Source organism: Podarcis pityusensis, assembly GCF_964106645.2.
Source record: "Podarcis pityusensis genome assembly, chromosome: 1".
NCBI classification, from domain to species: domain Eukaryota; kingdom Metazoa; phylum Chordata; class Lepidosauria; order Squamata; family Lacertidae; genus Podarcis; species Podarcis pityusensis.
In genome coordinates this window covers 86,745,387-86,768,224 of record NC_138028.1, presented here as the reverse complement: position 1 = coordinate 86,768,224, position 22,838 = coordinate 86,745,387, and the positions used below count along the sequence as shown (strand labels likewise).

Here is a 22,838-nt window from a genome sequence, read left to right as displayed (position 1 = left end):
GCCTTACAGTATGAACTTGTACAGCTTTAGCTTCTGCCTTTTAGGATTGTGTCTGCCACTCACCCCTCCCCATTGCCCTGGACTCTTAAAGACAGCATGTTAAAGTTAATTGTCAAGCAGAGAAATGTTGGCTATGAAATCAGGTGGCCACTGGAATGAGTTGCTCTATGAATGATTCCCTTAGGGATCTTCCAGCTTCCAAACTGCCCTCCCAATTAATATTATTGTACGCAGCGCTATATTTCTAGAAAAAGAGGTGCTGGAACTCACCATGAATGCCTCCCTTTTTCTCTTATAATGGCGACAGCGCCCACCTGAGAGGGGCCAGAACTGAGTTCCAGCTGGAAAAAACTGTGGTTGTATGAAACTGCCATCTCTGAGTGCTCCAAGATTACAGGGTTTCCAGGACCACTTACCCAGGGTTTGTGTTTCCTTTTGGACAGGAGACCCAGCAGAGACTGTCTTTATCGTTTATTTGTGCATATATACAACCTGAGCCTACAATGGAGGGGTTTCACAGCATAATCACCCCAAGAGGGTCTTGCTTCTCCCATAAATACAGCCCGGGATTTCAATAGACATCAACCATCATGCTCTGCCTGCTATTTTTCTTCTTGCTTCTTTTGCCTCCCACTTCTGGCTCACATAACTCACAACTCCTTACTCAAAGCTCTGGCTTTATCTGTTGAGGAAGGGGCTGGCTGAAGGCAGATGAAGGCTGGTGGGGTATTCCCCCATTCACTCTAACGGACCAGCCTCCACTGCTGATCGCTTTCCACATTATTTTCCATTCTCTCCAGTTTTCCCACTGAGACATAATCAGCAAGGCCTTCCTTTGCTGTTTAAAGAGATCCTTCATGCAGAGCAAACTGTTGACTTTAGATTGACGCTGGGGATCATTAACCTTTGATCCAACCACTTCTCTCCCTTGAAGGAAAAAAATGTGTATATGAAATGCTAAATTACCCCCAGGAGAGATAAGGATAAAATTAATTGTTTGTCTGATTCCTGTTGTTATGAAGAGCTTGTTTCCCCAAATGTTTATGGCCTTAGCCAGTGGCAGGAGACAGGGAGGGAAATGTTGGTTTAAAGCCAGCTTGGATTTTTCCCACTGTGAGGGGCTATAGAAAATATTTTGCACCTCCATGTAGGTTGAATTCTACCAAATGACTCCCTGCTCCCTTTTTAACAAGCATTTTCCTGCTAGTTTCCATTCTGCACTTCACAGAAAGTGACATACTGGGAAGTGACAGCATGGAACCAGTGAGACTTCCTTGCTCATTGGCCACCATCTCTAAAGAAATTGTGAACTCATTCATAGGTGTATCCACCACCTTTATCTAAAGCCTAAATATAGTTGGTCTAAAGTGATTGACAATCCATTAAGTGTCACTTCACACATTATGGTTTTAGGGAGAATACACAAAGCATTTAGGTGCACCCATAAAACTTTAATATGCAGGTGGCAATTGGGTTTTTCAGCCATGTGTACAGTTTATGTTGGAAGTTTTTGGATGGAATTCAGCTTTGCACTGGAGGCTGATGTGTCTGCAGTGGGAAAGATTAGATAGTGAGAGGAACTTCCAAGTTTCCTAAACGTTTTTTAGGAACAAACCTGCATTGACTTTTCCTCAAGTTCTAGACTGATGCACTGAGGGTTGCTGATCTCATTTCAGTCCCTCCCTCATTTGTCTCTAAAAGCTTCTCAAGATAAGTTGCACACAGATAGTGAAATTACTCTGCTGAAATAGGTATTTGCATTCTTACAAAAGTAAGAAGAGGAAGGATAAATAAAATATCCTACGCATCTAAAACCATCCAATACATAGAAAATTGATAATAAATTATGCTAAGTATTAAACTGTTCAGACATTACCTTCACCCGATACGAATATGCCAATAAGGTTAAAATAAGAAGCAATATGAGTGAAACATGAAACGCATTGATATAAAATTAAACTTCCACTTTTGAATAGCAGCACCATATTTAATTTTTAACTCCCAATAAATAGGAGCTTAAAAGGAATATTACATGAAATTTAGTGTGTTCAACTGTCCTTCATTGCTCTTCCAAAAGATTCCACGCATCCTTCACATAAGGACTAGAAACTTAGAAAGGGAAGGGAAAGGATATCAAAAGAAAGCTGAATTGTTCGGGGCTTCCTGCAAAGTCTGATATACAAAACAGGTGAGGACACCTATAGGTCATCCCGCAACCGGCTCCAGGATTTCAGACGGGGGATAGGTGGGGAAAAGGCAAGTATAGGCTTTGAAGAAGGCAAAAATGACTGTTCACGACCTAATATAACGATGATCTCAATGTATTTACTATATTATTACCCCAAACTGGGCGGAGAGTCCCGGGACTAATGATTGCTAACCGATTGCTAGTTGGTGTGTTTAGCTTGCAACCGCGATTAAAATCTTGATTTTATACACTCTTCGATGCTCTCTATAAATATAAATGTAAGACAAATGATAGAAGTCCTTTCGGCAAACAGGATAGAATGCGATTCTGCGAAACTGAAAAATTAGAAAGAAAGTAACCCCTGCCCTTGTTAAACTGCAAACAGATTGAATCAATAGTAATAGTTATAAAATAAAGCAATGCACTGGAATTCACCACCGATTTATTGTATTAAGATCTTGCTTACTCGGAAGTAAGTCCCATTGTGTCCAATGAGAACAGGACATTGCTGCTTCAGTGGCAACTATATGGGGGGCAATATGAATTTAGGGGTGATTATATAATTAATATTCCAATGATAATGGAATCTCATTGGGCATCATGGACAAATTTATTTCTTAATATTGATTCATTATTATGTGATTGGGGTTCTGTGGGCGTCATGTGTTGTAAATTTAACATTTCAGTATAAAATGCATGTGCTGTGAAGAATGCTTCTTTCGGTTCTGAGCTCTAGGAAGGGTACAAGTCCAACGGAGTAATACAGCACATAAATAAATAGTTTTATTTAATATCAGGCACCCGAAGGACTCTGGGCGCGGAATAGCTATCAATCAATCATCTTGGCAAATAGAAGACACATTTTAGTTTTATAGTATGAAATGCATTTGAGTTGACATCTCTTCTCCCAGAAGTGGGGAAAAGGATCCACTTTCTTTTTTTCTGCTGGGACTTCAGAACTGGGCTAGTGGGCTGTGCCCTGCCCCCAACACCTGCCTCCTTCCTGCTTCCTCCGGTGTTCGCATCCGCAGAGAGTCAAGACCATTGGGGAACCGGCTGCTTCATCTTGGGAGTGTCACTGAGCGTTTTCTAGAGGCAATGGAGAACACAAGTTGGTTATCTGCGTGTTCCTAATCTGCCACCAAATTAAGCAAAAAACGTAAAAAGCCTTGCTCTGTGGTTGTGGAACCAGTTTAAATTGGTAGTTTTTTTGGGGGGGGGCAAACAGAGCTCTTCATCAGAAGGAACAGGGCCGGTTTATGCGCAGAATTAGGGTCCCGTGAGACTGAGATTATTGTGTCTTTCTCTTATAAAGGAACATTTACAGACCTCCCCAGGGGTACAAGGGCGCCCCTCGGTTTAGTTCTAGCAACCGGGACAACAGTTCTTGAGTATAATACTGTGGCCACATGTCAAAGAATTAGCCTCTGTCCTAAAAAGGCTTTGCAGAAGGCTGGCGGGGGGGGGGGGGCTACTGTAGCTTTGCAATATAAGCCCACAAGTTACTAGTCCTCAGCATGTATTGTCAACCAGTGCAGGAGGATTGGCCCCTATTTTCCAGCTGAACAGCTGAAAAACCAGGGTGATCTCCATGTTACCCTGTGAAAGGGGCCGCGATGGTTCTCAAGACCGTATCCTCTGAAAGCAGCCACCGCTATTTCTGTAAGCCTTGCAGTGGTGTCCAAACTTTTTTCAAAGAGGGCCAGATTTGATGAAGTGAAGGACCGTGAGGGCCGACCAAAGGGCCAACCAAAGTTGTTAACCTTTTATAAGGATTGAAGTTGTTGGGCTTTTTTAATGGTTGAAGTTGAGGGGTTTTTTTAGGGTTTTACCCCAGGAAATAAACTGCCACAGAGGCCGGATTAAACAGACTGGCGGGCCGGATTAGGCCCCCGAAACGGACTTTGGACATGCCTGACGGGTTCTGCAGTAAATGCACTGGGTGTGAGCCTACCCTTTTATTCAGGCTACTTCAGAACTGCCTTCCAAAGTGTGCTATTCATGACTTGGGCAGCAGCTCCTGATCCGCAGCGGTATGGACAAAAGGGCCGGGAGCCAATAGACAGGTGGGGAGGAGATTTCAAACAATTGCCTCGCGTGTCAGGCGAGATCGGAGGCGGGAGGGAAAGGAGGAGCGACCGAGGAGAAGTGGCTCCAGAGGAGGGGGCGAGCAGGTGCGCGTGCAGGAGCGAAAGCCTTTCCAAGCCTCCGACCCCGCGCGAGAAGGAGCCTGGAGTCTGCCTGGCCGCTGAGAGGAGGAGATCTCGCCCTTGCGACGGCGTGCCGAAGGGGCTTGCCGCTTTCCCCAAAGGCTCCTGGGGAGAGGGGGCCATGATGCAGAAGGCCATGGAGAAATCTCAAAGCTTCCGCATAGACGCCCTCCTGGCTGAGGAGCCCCAGCGACCCGCGCAGAGCGCTTCCCCCGAAAGCTCGACGGGGAGCCCGGGCTCCTGCGCGCGGAACGAGACGCCCTCGCCGTGCGCGCCCTCCATGGTGGCCCCGTTGCCTCCTGCCGCCTTCATCCCCAAGCCCGGCTTGTTGAACTTTCCCCCTCCGGGACTGGGCGGCCTGCCCGCCATGTACCCGCCCCCTCTCTACCCGATCTCGGCTCTGGCCAGCCAGCACCCTGCTTTCGCTTACAGCGCCGCCTTCCCCCACCTGCCTCAGCCGGGTCCGGAGCACTTCAAGGCGTCCGCCGTCGCCGGGGCCGTCCCGCTGGAGCACTGGATTCGCGCGGGGATCATGGCCCCCCGCTTTCCCGATTTCCACGGTGAGTAAGACCCCAGCTCCGGAGCCTCCGGTAGCCGGGAGGACACCGTGCGCCCAGGGCGCATGGCGAAAGTCTCTCCAGGGCCACTGGTGGAGCCCAATGAGCTACGCCCGGGAAAAGAAACACATTCCGGTATATAGTGCGACCTTCCTTAACTGCGCGTTTCCTCTTGATCCATTTCTACTTCTGGAGGGGTCCGTTTCTGCTTCTCGGTTGGGCAGGTAGTAGGAGCGCGCGGAAAAGGTCATGGCATCTTGCGAAGACGTTATTTAAAAGCGAAAGAGGCTAAAAACGACACACACATCCATCAAAACAAAAACTGTAGGTAAAGATTGCAGGGTGTGCAGTGGCAATCACTGTCATTGTGGCTGTGGACAGTAATCACTGTCACAAGATGTGGCTCTCGCCGCTGGCTTACCAGGTGGTTAAAAGGATACGAGTCCGTCCTCGGCTCCTAGTCACGATGGCTGCGTGCTTCTGAATGACACTTTCTGGAAGGCGATTTCCTTCCCAGAAGCGTCTGGTGAAGTGCTGTGGGCACTTAGGGTGCTGAACGGCGGGACTTTGATCCGATCCTACAGGACTCGACAAATGGGTTAAGTCCATCACAGCATCCCCACCTGCCCTCACGCGCTGCTTATCAAAACCGAGCTTCAGCCTCTACCATTTGAGGCATGAATTGCCCACAGTCGTGGATTCTGTTTATAGTTTAAGATAGTTTAGGGGGGGGGGAAGTAAGCTGGTTTTTCATGTAGTTTAGCAAAATTATTAACCGCACCTGTGGCGTGCACGCCTAGAGTACTTGTACCCTGGATTTGTTATTTGAACCCATAGTGCTCTCCCAATAACGTCCTGATAAGAACGGAATATTTATATAAACTTTTGGGATGTATTTTCCCCCGACCAATTTTACCTAGTGAAAAGACTGGTATCTGTGTCCTCCCCCCCCCCCCCATAAAAAGTTCTTAACAGATATTTTGAAACGTTTAACATCCTCCTTCATCGCAACCTAATCTAAATGACACATGTTAGCTCTTCCTAGCTTTAAAAAATGGTTATTGAAAGAAATACACTTGGAGACACCTTTTAATGGTAAGAGCAATTCGACACTGGAGCCAATTGTCATGGAGAGGGGAAAACTGGGGCTTTTCCTTCGTGAAGTCTTCGAGCTGGGCGCTTCCGCCATCTGTTGGAGGTGCTCTAACTCTAGGTTCCTGTTTTGAGCTGGCAGTTAGACTAGGTGACCCCCAAAGCCCCCATCAGCGTGACGTTCAGCCTGCTCTTATGTGTTCCTGTTGCTCAAAACCAAACCACACTGCATTCAGTGAGGCTGATTCCCAAGTAAGCCTTCGCAGATTTAATGCTTAGCTTTTTTCCCTACAATATCGTCCCACGACTTCTACATCCCAGTTAAGCAGAAGTGTCTAAGACATGAAAGTGATTTAAACTGTGGTTCCAGGAATCTTGCTTTGGAGAGAAGTGAAGAAAAAAGGGAATTGCTGTCAAGAAAAAAGGGAATAACGGTGCACTCCTCCTGCACATCCCTACTCGAAAGTAAACCCCATTAAATTCAACGAGGCTTCTTCCCCGGGGAATGTGTATAGGATTGCAGCCTAAGGCCAGAATTCTGGTCTCTCAAAAAAGGAGCATTGAGTCAGATTTTAGAATGGGCGGGTTAATGGCAGTCTTCAGAGGCTGTTAAAGATTAACCTGGAACCTCATGGTGAAGATAGGGTAAGCAATCTTACAAATAAAATTAAATAATAAATTGGGAGGGGAACTCAGGTGTACTTAGAGTAGTTGTTGACATTACTTTAAAATACTATTAAAAACCTTAAAAACAAAGCAAACCACCTCATTAGCAACAACGCCTTGAACTCTCTCGCGCGCTCACGGAGAGTCATTTGTTTCTGACGCTTCTACAAATAGAAAAATAAGAATTTGAAGGAGAAGGCTAGGCTAAAATCTTTTTTTCCTGACATCAAGTTTGATATGGGAAGGGAACGGCTTGTCATAAGAAGCATGCAGTCGTACCTGTCGGAATGGGTAGTTGGAAATGGTACAGTCCAGAGGTAAGTTTGGGCATAACCATCCCATCTGATGCTTGAGAGAACTAGGCATATATTTCCGGCTACGTTACTGAACCTGCCCCCCAAGTACGTCCTTGCGTGTGTGTGTGTGTGTGTGTGTGTGTGTGTGTGTGTGTGTGTGTCGTTCTGGGACAGTGTTTAATTATGTGAGTCCTCGCTCTGTGTAATGTGGTAGTGCCCAGAGGAAAATTTACCACCCGCTTCTATTGTTGTGATAACTAGGTCTGACTGCTCCTGAATGAAAATAGCCAGCTGTCTTAAAGTGGTTGGTTGAAGAGGGCGGAATGTTCTTTGCCTTCCGTAGGGGCCTTCTCTGGTCCTCAGCGCATTTTGCGGTGCAGTCCTAGACGTGTCTAGGCAGTGGCAAGCCCCACTGAATTCAAGAGGGCTTACTCCCCCATAGTAATATTTTGATCCTAAAGACTACATTTAGGCAACTGGAAGTCGAACACCCGCTTTTGGTATTTATTCCTGCCGATGGATGGAATGTGCTTTGCTTAAATCGCTCCAGACACCGCTTCGAATGCAGACAGTCTATGTTTGGGAGTGCTTCATACCCGAGCGCCTTTTTGCCTAGGAGACAGAGAGGGGAGCTATGAAGGAGCCTGGAATCGACTAGGGCAAGACTCCAGGCTTCCCCGCGGCAGGATTCACCTGTTCAGAGGCATTAGGCAACTGCGGTTGTGATATTTTATTGCACCCAAACTTGGCTCTAAGGCATAGTGACGGAGTGGGGTGGGGGCAGAGCTGAGCTGAGCCAAGCCACCTCTGGAGCCCTGCTGTCCTGCCGGCAAGTTTTCCCACATCAATCACTCGACCCCGGGCAGGGGAAGTTGTAAAAGGTTTTGAACTTTAATCCGCCCAAGGTCTCCGGGTACTTAGGCTGGAGCTGGCGGAGGGCTGGTGCAGTTAATTTGTTACCAACGGCGGAGAAAAAAAGAATGTCTCTGTCTTGTCAGCTGGAAGCAGGCGACGCAGACAAGCGAAGAAAGAAAGAGGCAGCTTTTGCGCTGTTTCTTCATCTTCTAGGCTCTTTTTCTCGGAATGCAGCTTACAAGTGTGTGAGATGGGTGGTGATGGCTATCCCCGCCCCATCTAAATAGTTGGTGTGAAAGAGTGTGAAAGAGACATTCCGTATTCCTTATCGGAGATTTTTAAGATGCCGATTGCAAAGCTATCCAGCTTCATTCTGACCACTGGCTTCTCTTTAAAAACCTAGGCGATTTTATAATGCTTCCTAACTGGCTGAGAGGCTAAGTGTTCCATCATTCACATTTCAGAAAGTCTGCTATACAAAAGAAATCGAATCTTCGCAGTTTCGAAAAAAATTAAGTTGCGCTTCAGTAAAGAAGGGGGCGGGGGGAGGTGTTGCCAGCGTCTGGTCGCCAAGAGCCAAATGAGAAAGCAATGGGGATTTCCATTGAAGAAAAGCAGCAGCAGCGACTAAACACCTTGATAAACCTCGTTTAAACACTGAATCGGTTATCAACTGAAAAGCATTCCTTATTAATTGTGCAGTGGATTAATAAAACATATTGACAGGTCCATCAATTAATACGTCGGTCGATATTAACGTTACACTGTTTCATTTTCAACGGTAGTATTTTAACTGCATTTAATAGGGCGGTGCATTTAGTTATGATTGCGAATGGTTTAAAATTCTGTGCTCGATCTCAACATAGAAAAAAACCCCATGCCCCTAAAATTTGTCTTCAGGTAGTAAGATAGATATGCCCCAAATATCAGACTTCTATTCCTTAAAATTGGAGATCAGTTGATCCAGTATCTCAATAAACCACTTTGGTTTCCTGTTTCTCTCTCTCTCTCTCTCTCTCTCTCTCTCTCTCTCTCTCTCTCTCTCCCATCTCATTCCTTTACATTTTCAATTATTATTTTCTGGAGTATTTTTATGGTGTCCTTTAAAACACACACATGAATACTCCAGATTCTTGTAGCAGGACAAGAAGGAAAGGTTGCAGTCAGTTGTCAGATGACAGGGTTTGTGTCTGCAAGGGATGAGCGCATGCTACCTGAGCCCCCCAATGGAGCTGGGATACCAAGAGGGGTAGCCTTATGCGAGAGGGAGCCGGTGGTGCTGGTGGTTCTGCTCTCAGTTCTAACTCATTGTGTTTGTAGCTCGCTATGTCGCTTGCCACGGACAGCAGACAGAAAGCAACATTAACTGTGCAGTCCTATGTGGGTTTACGTAAAATATATGTTTCCTCGAGTTCAACTAGGATTACTTCCAGGTAGGGAGGTTGAGGGTCGTCCTGTCAGGCTGAAAACACAGTGGGACTTACTTCTAACTCGGTATAAGACAACCTGGCCACTAAACCTGCAGCTCAAATCTTTAATCTCTCAGAGGTCAGTAGCCCTTGGTCCCCTGGACTGTGGGAGCTGATCGGGACGGGGATGTGGTGGTGGTGACTGTCCTGCCATCATGGTCTCTGGATCCCCAGGTTAGCAGGGTGGCGCTTGCGATTGCCCTCCTTCGTTCTACCAGCTCTTATTTGCAACGATTTAAATCACAGAGATGGTCTTGAGTTTACAAAACCAGGTTCATCACTCGGTTGGCAACACGGGCGTCTACGTGGCAACCGGCAGGAGCATTGACTGGCGTCGCCTTAAACTCAGTGGTTTCAGCTTGAGGCAGTTCACACGTTCAGCTGTGACAGCGAGCGAAGCACCTGCCGTGCACGTGTGAATGAATGGGCCCTTTGGGGGCATGAAAAGGTGAACGGCTTCTTGCCTTTTTGGGGGGATTATTTTTATCTGCCTGGACATTTGGGTAGCGTCCCGGATCTTGCGCATGCCGCTTTGGATTATCTGGTCATGCAAGATAACCAAAGCTAACCAAAGATAATGGCCAGGGCTCATCGGCCGATCTGTTCCCACTCTTTTCAAGCGGGAACGTGACGGGTGGTGGTGTTGGAGGGTCCCAGAGCTGGAGATCTGGAGGAAGAGGAAGAGGTGACAGCGTAGTTCCGCAGCTGCCACTTCCCATCAGAGGAAATTGTTCCCGGAGCAATTGTCCTGCTCCAGCGCGCAAGGACAAGCCTCGTTTCACGCCTTGTTCGCCGGTCAACGACGCGAGACGAGTGTCTGCGGCTTATTGCATTAAAGGAGTAAGACCCGGCAGAAGACTGGTTAGGTAGCCAACCAGCCAACTACAAAGAGCCTTCAGGGGCGAACGAAACGCCGAGATCTGGCAACGGCGCAGTTAGGCAATCTTCGACTCTAGAGCCGCCTTGCCAACCTGTAGCCTCCATCTCTGGTCATCCTTGCGCATATCTCCGCGCTTGCGAGTCTCGTTCGCAAGCGCAGAGAATAACTCAACAAGGGAAAGAGAAGAAAGCTTTGACAGGGAGCTCTAGCCATGTGATTGCCATGCACGTGTGACTGGGCCATTTGACAACTCGATCATGTAATGGACAACCACAACTTTCCGAGATGGTCGCTCGATCAACTGAAAGTCGCATCCGCGCGGGTTATCTTCTGCCTCAGAGAGGATGGTCAAAGCCTCAGTCTTGGCCCGGTTCTTACTGCCCCCAATGATGTAGCTATGGAATTGGGAAATGCTCCTCATCACCTGGAAACAAACAGGAAGACATTCCGACTCTTTGCCCTTTGAATGCCTATGGTAATATCCTACTAATTCATACTCCGAGTACACTTAGCGAAATCAACGGACGTTAGGTTAGTTACTTAGAACTACCGTTGGGTATTACCCGCGGAAAGGAGACTCCATTTATTCTGCACTTTGGGGGGCATATTCATTCATACACGCAAGCCACTATTTTAAAGCTGCACTTAGGGAGCAAGGTGCGCGTGTGTGAAAACGCCATCAGTGTGAGCAGTAAAGGCATCGCTAAGGTTCTCGTGAACTCCATGATATTTGCCGCTTCTGGATAAAGGCGCTTAGGAAGGCCACCCTGTACAGTGGTACCTCGGGTTACATACGCTTCAGGTTACATCCGCTTCAGGTTACACACTCCGCTAACCCAGAAATAGTGCTTCAGGTTAAGAACTTTGCTTCAGGATAAGAACAGAAATCGGGCTCCAGCGGCGCGGCGGCAGCAGCAGGAGGCCCCATTAGCTAAAGTGGTGCTTCAGGTTAAGAACAGTTTCAGGTTAAGAACAGACCTCCGGAACGAATTAAGTACTTAACCAGAGGTACCACTGTACACGTTTGCTCAGAAGTAAGTCCCACACTTAATCTGTGGTCTGTCTGTCTCAAGAGCTGTACGACATCGGGGAAAAGATTGGAGAACAGGTATCACCCTGTCCCAATACTGTATACCGTGCTTAAAATCTACCATCAATGAAGGGAGAGTCCACAACCTTCTAAGGGAGACCGTTCCACTGTCAAACAACTCTTACTGTCAGAAAGTTCTTCCTGGTATTTAGTAAGACTCTGAACACTCCAAGGATATTTAAAGTCCCTCTGAACTCAATATGCAGCGTTCTTTCTTTCTAGACCTTTTGTTCATCCGTGTCGGGTCATCATACCGCAGCTCCACTCCAGCAGATGTGCGCCATTTTTTAAAAAAATCGTCTCATTTTTACTTTACTTAAATTAACAACAAATACGAAAAAAAGCAATATCCAGCAGCGTAACTGAGCTACGTGCCTTTCAGCTGCAGATCCACGTGTGCGCCGATTCCCCCTTTCCCCCAGTTAGGATTAGCTCTGTCTCTGCCGCTGTGTTGGCTCTAACCCAAACGGTGTCTCTTCCTCAAACACGAAGGGAAAAAAGAGAAAAGAAAGAAAATGTGGGTGGTTTTGAAGAGGCTGTGCATTAGGGGCTTCCGTACATTAAGGTTGAATGCACCCATCAATCGCTCCCTTGATTTAATATGGTCATTAATTGTGATTTTAAAATGGGAAGTTTATTCCCATCCTAAACTGCGTCATCTGCGTAGCTACGGGCATCCTTGTCAACAATCAACCTTGGGAGGCTAGCAAATCAGTTAGCTGATGGATTCCTGCCGCCGCCGCCCCGGCCAAAACCTGCGTATTAATTATTTCATTATAAACGCCGCAGCCGGTGCGGTTTTAAAGCGGCTCTGGGTCGCTTGTGTTGCTGAATGGTCTTCCGGGCGACCTTGTCATTCGGATTTGTTTGCCTGGACCTAGCCTCAAGGAATTGTTGTCCAAGGCTTTCCAGTGCAATTCCCGACCCCCTTCATATCCCCTGAAATCCGATTTGGGGGGCGGACGAAAGGAGGCGAAGCAGGCTTGTCTCAAGAGCGCCAAATCAACGTCAGTTGTGCAACCTGGACTTGCCAGCCTGTGGCTGCGTGCACGCGAGACCTTTAAAGCACATTCGAAGCGCATTTCTCTCTCTTGGAAGTGAGCCCTGGTTCGGTTGAATCAATGGGACTTACTCTCCAGTAAATGTGCATCGGATGGATCGCGTTGCTCGTCAGGAGAGAAGGCTTTCTTGGCTAAGAAAATGACCTCGTCAAGGTCCCCCTTGGGCAGATTCCTGAAGCGTAGCTCCCTCCCTCCTCACCCGCACAAACAGGAAAGGACGAAGCGCATGAGGTTTGTCCTCCAGGCGCTCAGCTGTGCTTTCGTGGTTTCCCAGCGCGAAAGGATCGGGAGCGAATCAAACGCAGTTTTCAGAAGTGTTTGACTGCAAGGAGATGGGGGTGGGGACGACGACGACGACACGACGTCCGTAAACTGTGAGCATATAATCACACTGTTGTTGTCTTTGAAGTGCCCAAAGGAGAAGCTATGCAAGGAGTATGAACCGTGTGCAAATCCATAGCGCAATCCCATGTTGCGTTTCTAACACCTCTATTTCTCTCTCTATCTCTATCTCTCTCCACCCACCCACCAAGTTTTCGTGTTGGATTGATATACCGGTAGTTATACGTATTTACTTACTTACTTACTTACTTACTTATTTCTGTATTGTTTTGCTCAGCCTCTTTGGCAGCTAGCAGCAGGGGAAACTGTGGGCATGCATGTATCCATAGGCCTCTCCTGAAAATATGCACCCCAAATTTTCAGTTTCAAAGCAAACAAGACCTAGATCCGCATCTAAGGCACGCGCCATCCCCAACTCGGATACGTTCCGTGGAGAGAGCAGCAGTGAAGCCCGATTGGCTCCTATGAATTACAACTTGGTAAAGCGAAGCCCGTGCCTGACTGTCTCATTCGGTTTGGCTGCACTGTGCCGAATGTTGTGGGCTGTTCTGTCATCAAGTCCTCGCCCCTGTTCTGATCTTCCAAGATAATCCAATTCAGGGAATATGAGTGTTTCATTGCCCAGTACCATTTCTCCGCAACATATCTGCTGCTGGGCTCTTCGACTCTGATATGTTAACGCCACATGCCTCCCCGGATTACCCTTCTCTAGGCCACCCATTTGATAACTGGGGGATGCTCTCTTCCAGCCCTCTGAAGGTGAACGTTTCATCAATAATACAAACCGGGAAAATAAAAACGAAACAGCAAATGCGCAAAACCATGAAACAGTGGTAGCATCGCAGGCAGCCCGAGCTCCTGTTTTCCACAGGGACAGGGCAGCCTCCAGAAGATCGCGCGTCCCAGCTGGCATATTTGGCATCCTGTTGGCACACCCAGTCAGGCCATTCAGCCATTATTATGCCAAGGTGTGTCCTGTCCTGCGCGGCTACTGTAAAACTTGCAGACAGCCAACAAGCAGAGGTGCTTCGGGAAAACGTACACTTTAAACATGTTGTTGTTGTTGTTTGTTTAAATTTGCATACCTGCCTACATGCGTAGGTCTCAGGGAGGTTCACAACATACCGTAAATTTACAACTCTCCAGGAGAAATTTTAGCAAGTTACTAATATCAGTTGTCCCCCTTTAAAGCCTTTGTTTATGCTCGTTCTTGCTGTGTTTAAAATACTTTTGGTTTGTACACCTGAAGAATAAAAGAGAAACAAAGATGCCTAGATGATCGAGATGATTATTAAAAGAGAAGATGTGTGGTGGGGTGGAGTTTAATATTTTAATAACGACGAACTCCAATAAAAATAGCATATTGCAAGCAGGTGTGTTGTTGTTTTCAATATGGAGGGGTTTCTCTTTCCTTCCACAGACAAAGGGCCAATAGAAAGTCTATGTATTAACAGTTTGCGTTAAGCATAAGGTGCTGATTTGCTACATTTCCAGCACCTGAGGTAATGGGCAGTGGCAAATAAAAAAGGGGAAAAGCAGGAGAATATTTTGATCTTAGTAGTAATTCACATTTGTTTGAACAGAACACAGGAGCATCTTTGACATCCTGGCTCCATGTGAAAAGATGTGAGTCTTGCTGTGGCGTTTTTGTTAACCTCCCCCCCGCCCCCACATCTGAGGCTGAAAATCTAAATAGCACCCCAACCCCATGGTATCAAAAAATAAAATTAAAAAATAATCTGAAAGTTCATTTTGAAGTGCCTCTTACTCAGTTCAGTAATACTTATTCTCTAGTAAGTGTATTCAGGATCACAGCCTAAGTCACAGATATGAGAAAACTGACAAGTGAAATGGGACATTCTAGTGAATTTTGAATACTCATGAATATTCATTTCCACTTTATCATTATCTGAGGAACATTTGTTTTTGTTTTTTCCTTATGCTTGATAGTGCTCCTTTCGAACTGCCTTGCAAGGGTCTGTTCAAATTGCCTTAATGTTTCTGTGCTGCTCTCCAACATGAAAGATGAATAAAGGGAAAGAAAGCTGGACACTTCTCCAGTCTGCAGAACACCTAGGGAGTGTATTTAATTTCATACGAATGCTCAAAATATGAACAAGAGGAAATAAAACATGACATCCTGGTGAAACATGACTTCCCACTGCTGCCACCCACTTACACACACACTCCTACTCCTCTTCCTGGAAATCATCTGCATTTATCTGCATCCATGGAAAACACCCCCTGCCCTCATTTGCATCTGTACATCTAGATTGTTGGCATATTTTATTTTTTTCAGACAACAGTTGCCCTTGTAGGTTCTCACTCTGACTTGTGATCTCACCTTCCCTTTGCACGGTGACATTCAAATAGGCATCTTCAAATGTGAACATGTTTTTCCGCATTTTGTTTCAGCTTAAATTTGTACATAATGTACAAACACTTCAGTCCAAGTTAATTAAGATGTGAGTTATACTGCAAGCAATGGGTTTCAATGGACCTACAACTCGACTCCTAGGGTGAGGTGTGTCTAAGCCCACTGAAATAAATGGTTTTTGCAAGATCATAAATAGGGCTGGCTGTTAATCATGACTAACTTTAGCCAGATTAGGGTCGTCATCCTTAAATTATCTACAATATCTATATTTTGTCGATTGGTCGATCTGAAAACTGAAATGTTGTACTCTGTTGAAATACTTTTTTTAATATTGAAATGCCTTGGAATTTCCAGACAGCTCCTGCTAACCACCTAGGAGTTTGCTGCAGGAATTCAATCAGGAGGCAATCTTACCCATGTTCCCATAACTTAATTTCAGCATCTTCTTGGCATATACAAGAGCAGCAAGGAGCCCCATGACACAGATCCTTAGGAGCAAAGATTCAAAAGTACAAAGCAATCCAAAGGCAGATGCCAAATAAAATGCCTTGCTGGATACAGCCATGCATACATACCTTCATGGTTATGATCAGACAGGTTAGCTTATTTTACATGGAGGCATTCATTTAACTCAGCTTCTGCAAATTAAGCATCGCCTAGTTGACAACTGGGGCTTGGAGATATGTTTCAGAGTATGGGGAAGGGCTATAGCTCAGCAGTAGAGAAACTGCTTTGCATGCAGAAGATTCCAGGTTCAATTCCCAGTATCTCCAGGTAGGACTGGGAATATACCCTGTTTGAAACTCTGGCAAGCCATTGCCAGTTAGTGTGGACTTAGCTTGATGGACCACTGGTCCCATGCAGTATCAGGCAGCTTCCTATGTTGCTGTGACAGGGATAGCCAATGTGGTGGCCCTCCAAATGTTTTGGACTACAAATTCCATCATCCCCAGCCAGCATCACCAATGGTCAAGGATGATGGGATTTGTAGTCCATGGGAGGGCAGCACATTGTCTTTTCAGGGGTGTGAGAGTTTCCCTCTAGGAACCCACCTCTTTTGTTTTCAATGTGTGCTGCGATCAAAGCAACTTGCATGTTTGTATAGAATTCCCGCAATGTTTTCCTGGCATTCTGTACCTGTCTGTCCTCGCCCACTTCCACCACTGAAAGTCTGTTCTCTATTTAGTGAAGGGCAGTAAAAGCTAATTCTGGTGGAAGCCCATAAAGTTGATGATAATTAGGGGCATCAGCAGCACCCTTCCTGTTCTGCCTGTGTGGGGCAAACGCTCTCCCTCAAAGCTTCTTTTGTTCAGTTTCCCCCCTCCTTCCTCTATTCAGCAGGCTGCTCTGATAAAGGTTCATTAGTCAGATAGGCGCTCTAAGGCCTCTGTGGAGTCAGGCTGCCTTTATCACCACCTTAGGACAGCTGGAGGTAATTAAATACACCTTAGGCTAATAAAGGAGGTTTAATTTCACCAACGGAATTGATTGTGATTGTTAAAATGAGCACTGATAACATATCAAGCAGGTTAATATCAGTGAGGCAATAAAATCATTACTTGAAGGGAAGGCAGTGGGCTCCATGCGTCTAGCTTATGTCTCCTCACAGCGTCTGCTGGGCCTCATATACAGCACCAAATGCCACTGCTGGTTAGGGAATACTACCACAGGTGTTATTTCCTTATTGGATCTATGTATGTTTCCAGTGGAATTAATTAGAGGTGTGGTATCTAGGAACGAGTCAGAATAAGGTCCATTTATTTTCTTTTCAGAGACTTCTATTCCCTGCAAAAAAATCACCAGTCTTTCGGTGATTTTTGGAGGACTGTCTTTGAACAGGGATGAAAGTCTTTGCCTAGAGTGAGGGCAATGGTTTCTGTTCTCACTCTGAACTGGCTTTGCTATGACATAAAGCAGCCAAATTGAATTAGTAACAAGAAGGTTATCAAGGTGATCAACACTCTGACCAGAACACCACACTGGATCTCACTTCTCTGGGCAGAAAGAAGTGGCTTGTTCTGCAGAAGAAAGGTGCTCCCATAAGCACCTTTAAGCAAAGCTTCCCCACACACCCCAGTGAAGAGAGCATTGTCTGCCACTGGGCAAGGGAAGGAGTGTGATGCTCTGATGATTGGTGTGCAGTTGCACCCTGAGGCTGGTGTGAAGAATGGAGATGACTTTCTGCCCTCACTCTTCATTTTTGGTCCCCACCCAGTCCACTGGCTGTTTTGGGGCTGAGTAGGAATTTCTTACTTGTCCAAACAATGGTCCATGAGTAGGGTTATTTTTTTAACCTGCTCCATAAACATGCTGGTTAGTTTGTTTCTGTTGGCAATGATTTTTTTTTAAAAAGTGTATTGTGTTCCCTTCTTTCTCTAGCTAAGGATACAGCCCAGACCTCCACCTCCCTTTCCTCCTCTTTCCTCTTCCTCCTTCTTCCACAATAACAATCTGATTTATTACCCATCCAGCAATTTTAAAATATAATATTAAACCAGTTTAAAACAAATTGCACTTACTATGCAGCTGCCCCCTGTAACATCCTTCTGGGTCAAATTTATTCTCCCTGACTCTTTTTTTCCCTTTCAGTTGCCCCACAGTCTGGCCTGATGGGCAAGTGCCGCCGACCCCGAACAGCATTTACCAGCCAGCAACTCCTTGAACTTGAGAACCAGTTCAAGATCAACAAGTACTTATCAAGGCCCAAGCGCTTTGAGGTGGCCACGTCTCTGATGCTGACTGAAACGCAGGTACATCACAGAGGGGGAGAGGGTGCATGGCCTTTGCAACAGTCAAGGGAACTCTCCTCTTCCCCCAGTACTTTCCCATACAGATCTTTGCACCAATCACCACACGGAAATGAAAACTACATAAGGACTTCTTTGGTATATCATGCAATAAACAGATAGACCAAACCCCGGGGCTCTGTAAACAATATCAACTGTGAGCACACTAGGTTTATTGATATATTTAGGTGTATATCACACACATTCCAGCATAAACACTGGAAGGGCAAGGCCCGTGGCTTTACAAATTTCCAGATGAAAACTGCAGGAAATCTTGTGGTGAACGTTGATGGGCTACACAAATGTACAGAAAGCAAGTAACTCCTGTGCAGTGCAGCAAAAATAGGTAGCTTGTTATCAAAAAAAGAGGAGGTGATCAGTCATAGGTTATGGCATGGGAGTAAATCTGGTTCAGGTGAAACTAAGGTATGGTTCCACGTATGGGGAACAGTAGAAGGCACAGTGACACAGACAATGGGAATATCTAGAGCAGCCTTCATCCCCTTGATGCTCTCCAGGTGTTTTTGGGCTGTAATCCCATCCTCCCTGACCACTGACCATGCTGGCTGGAGCTGATGGAAGTTGCAGTTCAAAACATCTGGAGGGCAAGCAGGTTGAGAAAAAGGCTGATCTGGGGTCTTAAGGTTAGGACAGAAGAATGGAAATGCCAGAGTGTTGGAAGAAATCTCCTCCCAACAGAGTACCTGTCACTGTCTGTCTGTCCATCTCACGCAGGTGAAAATCTGGTTTCAGAACCGCAGGATGAAGTGGAAACGCAGCCGGAAGGCCAAAGAGCAGGTGTCACAAGCTGAGGCTGAGAAACAGAGGGGCGTGAGCAAGGCCTCCGAGAAACTGCTGTCCGGAGAAGGGCGAGGGCAGGAGGAGGAAGAGGAGAGCGGTGGCGATGAATGCAGCAGCCACAGTGCTGGCACACAGTTCCTGCGCCACAGTGCTGACACCTTCAGCTACAGCCCAGATTCCTCATGCTCAGAGGAGGAAGAGGAGGTTCGAAGCCCTACTCACAGGGAGATGAACTTGTTGCTATGAGTGGACCATAAGCCCAACAAGCAGGGCGGGGGTGGTGGTCATCCAGCAACCAACTCTAGATCACTGAAAAAGGATCGGTGCCCTCCTTTTGCTCATAGACTAAAAAGACTCTGCCTGGGCTGGCACCCTGGTGAAACTGTGCCACTTAACTTATGTGTGTTTGGAATATATTTATCTTGTAATTGTTCTATTAGTGTATTTGGAGCAGGGAGGGGAAGCACGCGCCTTGGGATTCTCCTCACGATGGTATAAAGGCATTTACTTCAGCATACTAGCAAGCTGCGATTTGCTTTGCTGTGGTTTCAATGCATTTTTCTCCCCATCCATGTATTCTGACAAAACCCTTCATGACAGAACCTTTCCACCCTGCAATTTAATTGCTTCAGCCCTCGCTAATGAGGAAGAGAGAGGGCTCTAGATATTGTCTCCACAATGTTGGCTGGTGAGCAAAAGAGGGAATCTCAGCCCCCTGGGTAGAATCCCTCTCATTGGAGAAATAAGAAAAAAAGAACACATGTAGTTGGAGGTAATGAAAAACTGGTCCAGAACCTGACACGTTCACAAATAGTTGAAATGGATGGTTTGGGGGAGGTACTTAGGAGCCATTTGCAACATGCTGAGGTTAGAGATACTGCATGGAAGATGGATTGCAATAGTAACCCAGGTAGTAGGAATTATAAGCCCCTTTTATGACCATTAGGGGGTTATAAACTGTACATTCTGGTGCTCGTATGATGATGCCAGGAAGATAAGCATGCATAAGATCAGGCTGCAAGTAGGAAGCAGATTAGGTTACTTAATACGCTGACTTTCCATGTGTGTGGTCTTCCAGGGAATGAGTTATCAATATCAACTCTACAGGTATTGCTGTGCTTTCACTCAGATATTATATTGCTTATGCCAGGAGTAGCCAACACGATGCTCTCCAGATGCTCTTGGTCTACAGCTCCAAGTGGTCCTAAGCAGCAGTGCCAGTCATCAGGAATGATGGAAGTTCTGGGAATGTTCAGGGTGGCAGAAGAAAATATATTGTTTATTAATATCCTTCCTAACTTGCGCTAGCAAGTTCCTTTACTTAGCAGAGTGCATTCCCCTTTACACAGCAGAAAACTAGTTGCAAATTCGTGTGAGTTTCTTAAGACAATATGCAGTTCAATCTGGATTCCCCACATTGCAATGTGTTCTACTATTTTCCTGGTAAGACCCCTTGAATCCCTCCTAAAAGAATAAAGACACCACAGTCTTATTCATAAACAATAAAAAGAAAGTTTACTCACGGTCAGGCAGAGCACAGTGTGATCTCTGAAGGCAGGCTTAAGGCTTAAAGTTACAAGCATATACAAACAGGTTTACCCCACATGTGGGTTGACCCGATGACTGCAGCTAGCAGTCTGGGAAGTTTGCAGGACAAAAGGAAGATGGAAAAGGGGAGGGGCAGCGAGGCAGCATGCCTTGTCCTTTTACCAGGTCTGGAAAGCTTATGCTCACCCCCTAGTCACATGCAAGGAATGTCCTCCAGGCCAGGAGGAACAGGAAGTTTCGACTGGCTGGACCAAATATTCCCTTATATGTCCACTCTAGGAAAACAAGGAATGTTGTACTTGACTGCTCTCAGTACATTATATCCCACAAAAGTTGTGGTCCTATAACATCTCAAAGGCACTATGTTGGGTACTCCTGCTCTACAAAGTAAGAGGACACATGTAATACTATATGGACAGGGCAAAGTATGTTTGCACTCCAAGGCCCCATGCCCTCACACAAAAGGTGAGGAACTCAGTGGCTGCATGTAGAAATCTGACATAGAGGAAGGAACAGCTGTGGGCAAACAATGTTTCATTCTTTCCCCTCTATAGCAATATTCATAATTTAGTCATATTTTCTCCACCTCTAATGTTTATTAGTTTCTCACAATGATACTTAAAATATAAGTGCAAAAATAAAAGAGGCTGGGTGTTCTTACATATCTTGATCACTCTGAGACAGAGCCCCTCAAGAGCGAGCCAGTGGGGAGACTTGAAACTGTTTTACCTTGGGCAAATCAAAATTAAGTGTGTTTGTGTTTGTACACACATCCATCCTGATATCACATGCAAGCCAAATATTATTTTTGCTCTGTACCTCCTTTTCTGACAAGGGACTGTGTGTGGTCTAGAAGCCTTCAGAATAACAAAAGATGGTTCAGTAAGAGATGTAATCGTTACCTGTGTCATGCTGTTGAGTCACAAACCTCAGAAACCTCAATGTTCATTAGTCATCCAACCACAAACATTCATCAGCTGGTACTTCACCTGTTCCACAAATAAAGACTTCCTTCTTCACAAGCATCCTGCTAAACACTTGGCAACATGTACCACCAGGAGTCAACTGTTCAATTACCCATCTAGCCTAGACTTTATGCAATCTCTATTCCCAGATTTCCAGAGTTCTGTATTCACAGAGTTTCTGAGTTCCAAGTTGGAGCATCCAAGTGGACTTGATCCCAGCTGAAAGCAAGGTTTAAAGCAGGCATCCATCAGCTGATCAGTGGTGACTTCAGGCTCTGCTGGGATTGACTCTGCTTCAGAACATCAGGCGCTCCAATGTGTAGCTAGTCCAAGTGGGCCTTAAAGTCATCATCAAGACTTGAAGCCCCACTTGCATTGGCTGGTATCAAGTGCAGCTTGAGTTCAAACCTGAGGTTGGTGGGGCAGAGGTTGGTGTCTCCGCTGCTAATAGGGCTGGGATTCTTGAAAAGATTGGTGGACAGGGCGAGCCTCCAGCCAATACAGCAAGGCATATCTTAAGGGCCAAAGCACACATGACCTGCAGGAATGCAATCAACATTTTTTGCATTCTCCCTCCCCCCCAATATAGATATCAGGCAAAGGAGATCAGACCAGCATCAGAACTGCAGGAAATCGGGAGGGAGAATCAAACCATTTTCTCCTGTGCCAATGGGAGCCTTCCCCCCAAAGGAAATAGCTGCTGAATGCCACATAATTAATATCACAGTTTGGCCCTGGGGTCTTGAGAACAGATCACTATGGCTGGAGAGCTACCCTTCTGTGGTATAGAGTACACCACAGTATGGAATACAAATTGCTACTGCTTCTAAGATGAGGGATTTTATTTCAGTTAAAAGCCACGTCTCTCCTTCAGTAATATGTAGCACAACTTGCATTGTGTCCTCACACTATTTTGTTGAACATTACATTTGCCAACAGCAGCAGCTAATGACATTGGTTTGGTAATGACATCAGAACCAGGGATATACTGTACTACATCTTAGGAGAGGGGAAGAACTTCCCTAACTATTGCCTTCAGCTTCCTAGGAAGGCCTGCCTCAAAGGTAGAGCCATAAAATTAACTAGTTAGTACAGCTCCTTACAAACAGATAAGAGGCACAGAGCAACAGTGACACACAGCGGATGAAGTGAAGAAATGCAGCCCTGATCGTTTTACACCAGGCTTCCACAACCTTGGCCCTCCAGATGTTTTGAGACCAAAATTCCCACCATCCCTGACCACTGGTCCTGCTAGCTAGGGATCATGGGAGTTGTAGGCCAAAAACATCTGGAGGGCCAAGGTTGAGGAACTGGCACCAGAGCAGCACACGGAACGCCGTTTACCTTCCCGCTATAAAGTGGTACCTATTTATCTACTTGCACTTAAGGGTGCTTTCGAACTGCTAGGTGGGCAGGAGCTGGGACTGAATGACGGGAGCTCACCCCGCCGCGGGGATTCGAACTGCTGACCATGCGATCGGCAAGTCCTAGGCGCTGAGGTTTTACCCACAGCGCCACCCGCGTCCCCCTCAGGCACATGAGCACCCATGAATTCTGATAGAAGAGCCAAGCCCTACCACATCCTTAGAACTGACCTCATAATCTGACACCAGAGCTTCGGAGTAGCAAAGGTCACAGGTTAAGTGGAAGCACAT

General features: G+C 46.2%; 1 protein-coding gene across 2 annotated transcripts; it reads left to right on the top strand.

The window, feature by feature from the left end:
* Positions 1–4,361: 4,361 nt before the first annotated feature.
* On the top strand, positions 4,362–22,096 carry LOC308460180 (uncharacterized protein). Of its 2 annotated transcripts, none has more exons than XM_080976242.1 (3): positions 4,362–4,958; positions 17,673–17,833; positions 18,623–22,096. In XM_080976242.1, the coding sequence occupies exons 1-3, from the start codon at positions 4,520–4,522 to the stop codon at positions 18,914–18,916; spliced, it is 894 nt and encodes a 297-aa protein (XP_080832368.1). In that variant the 5' UTR covers positions 4,362–4,519; the 3' UTR covers positions 18,917–22,096. The 2 variants fall into 2 exon arrangements, with proteins under 2 accessions (XP_080832368.1, XP_080832367.1); XM_080976241.1 differs by having other exon boundaries at positions 18,605–22,096.
* Positions 22,097–22,838: the final 742 nt, after the last annotated feature.

Coding starts and splice junctions, on each gene's coding strand:
- LOC308460180 (XM_080976241.1), top strand. CDS start 4,520: ATGATGCAGAAGGCCATGGAGAAATCTCAAAGCTTCCGCATAGACGCC. Junction 4,959..17,672: donor CCGCTTTCCCGATTTCCACG/GTGAGTAAGACC, acceptor TTTCCCTTTCAG/TTGCCCCACAGTCTGGCCTG. Junction 17,834..18,604: donor TGATGCTGACTGAAACGCAG/GTACATCACAGA, acceptor CATCTCACGCAG/GTGAAAATCTGGTTTCAGAA.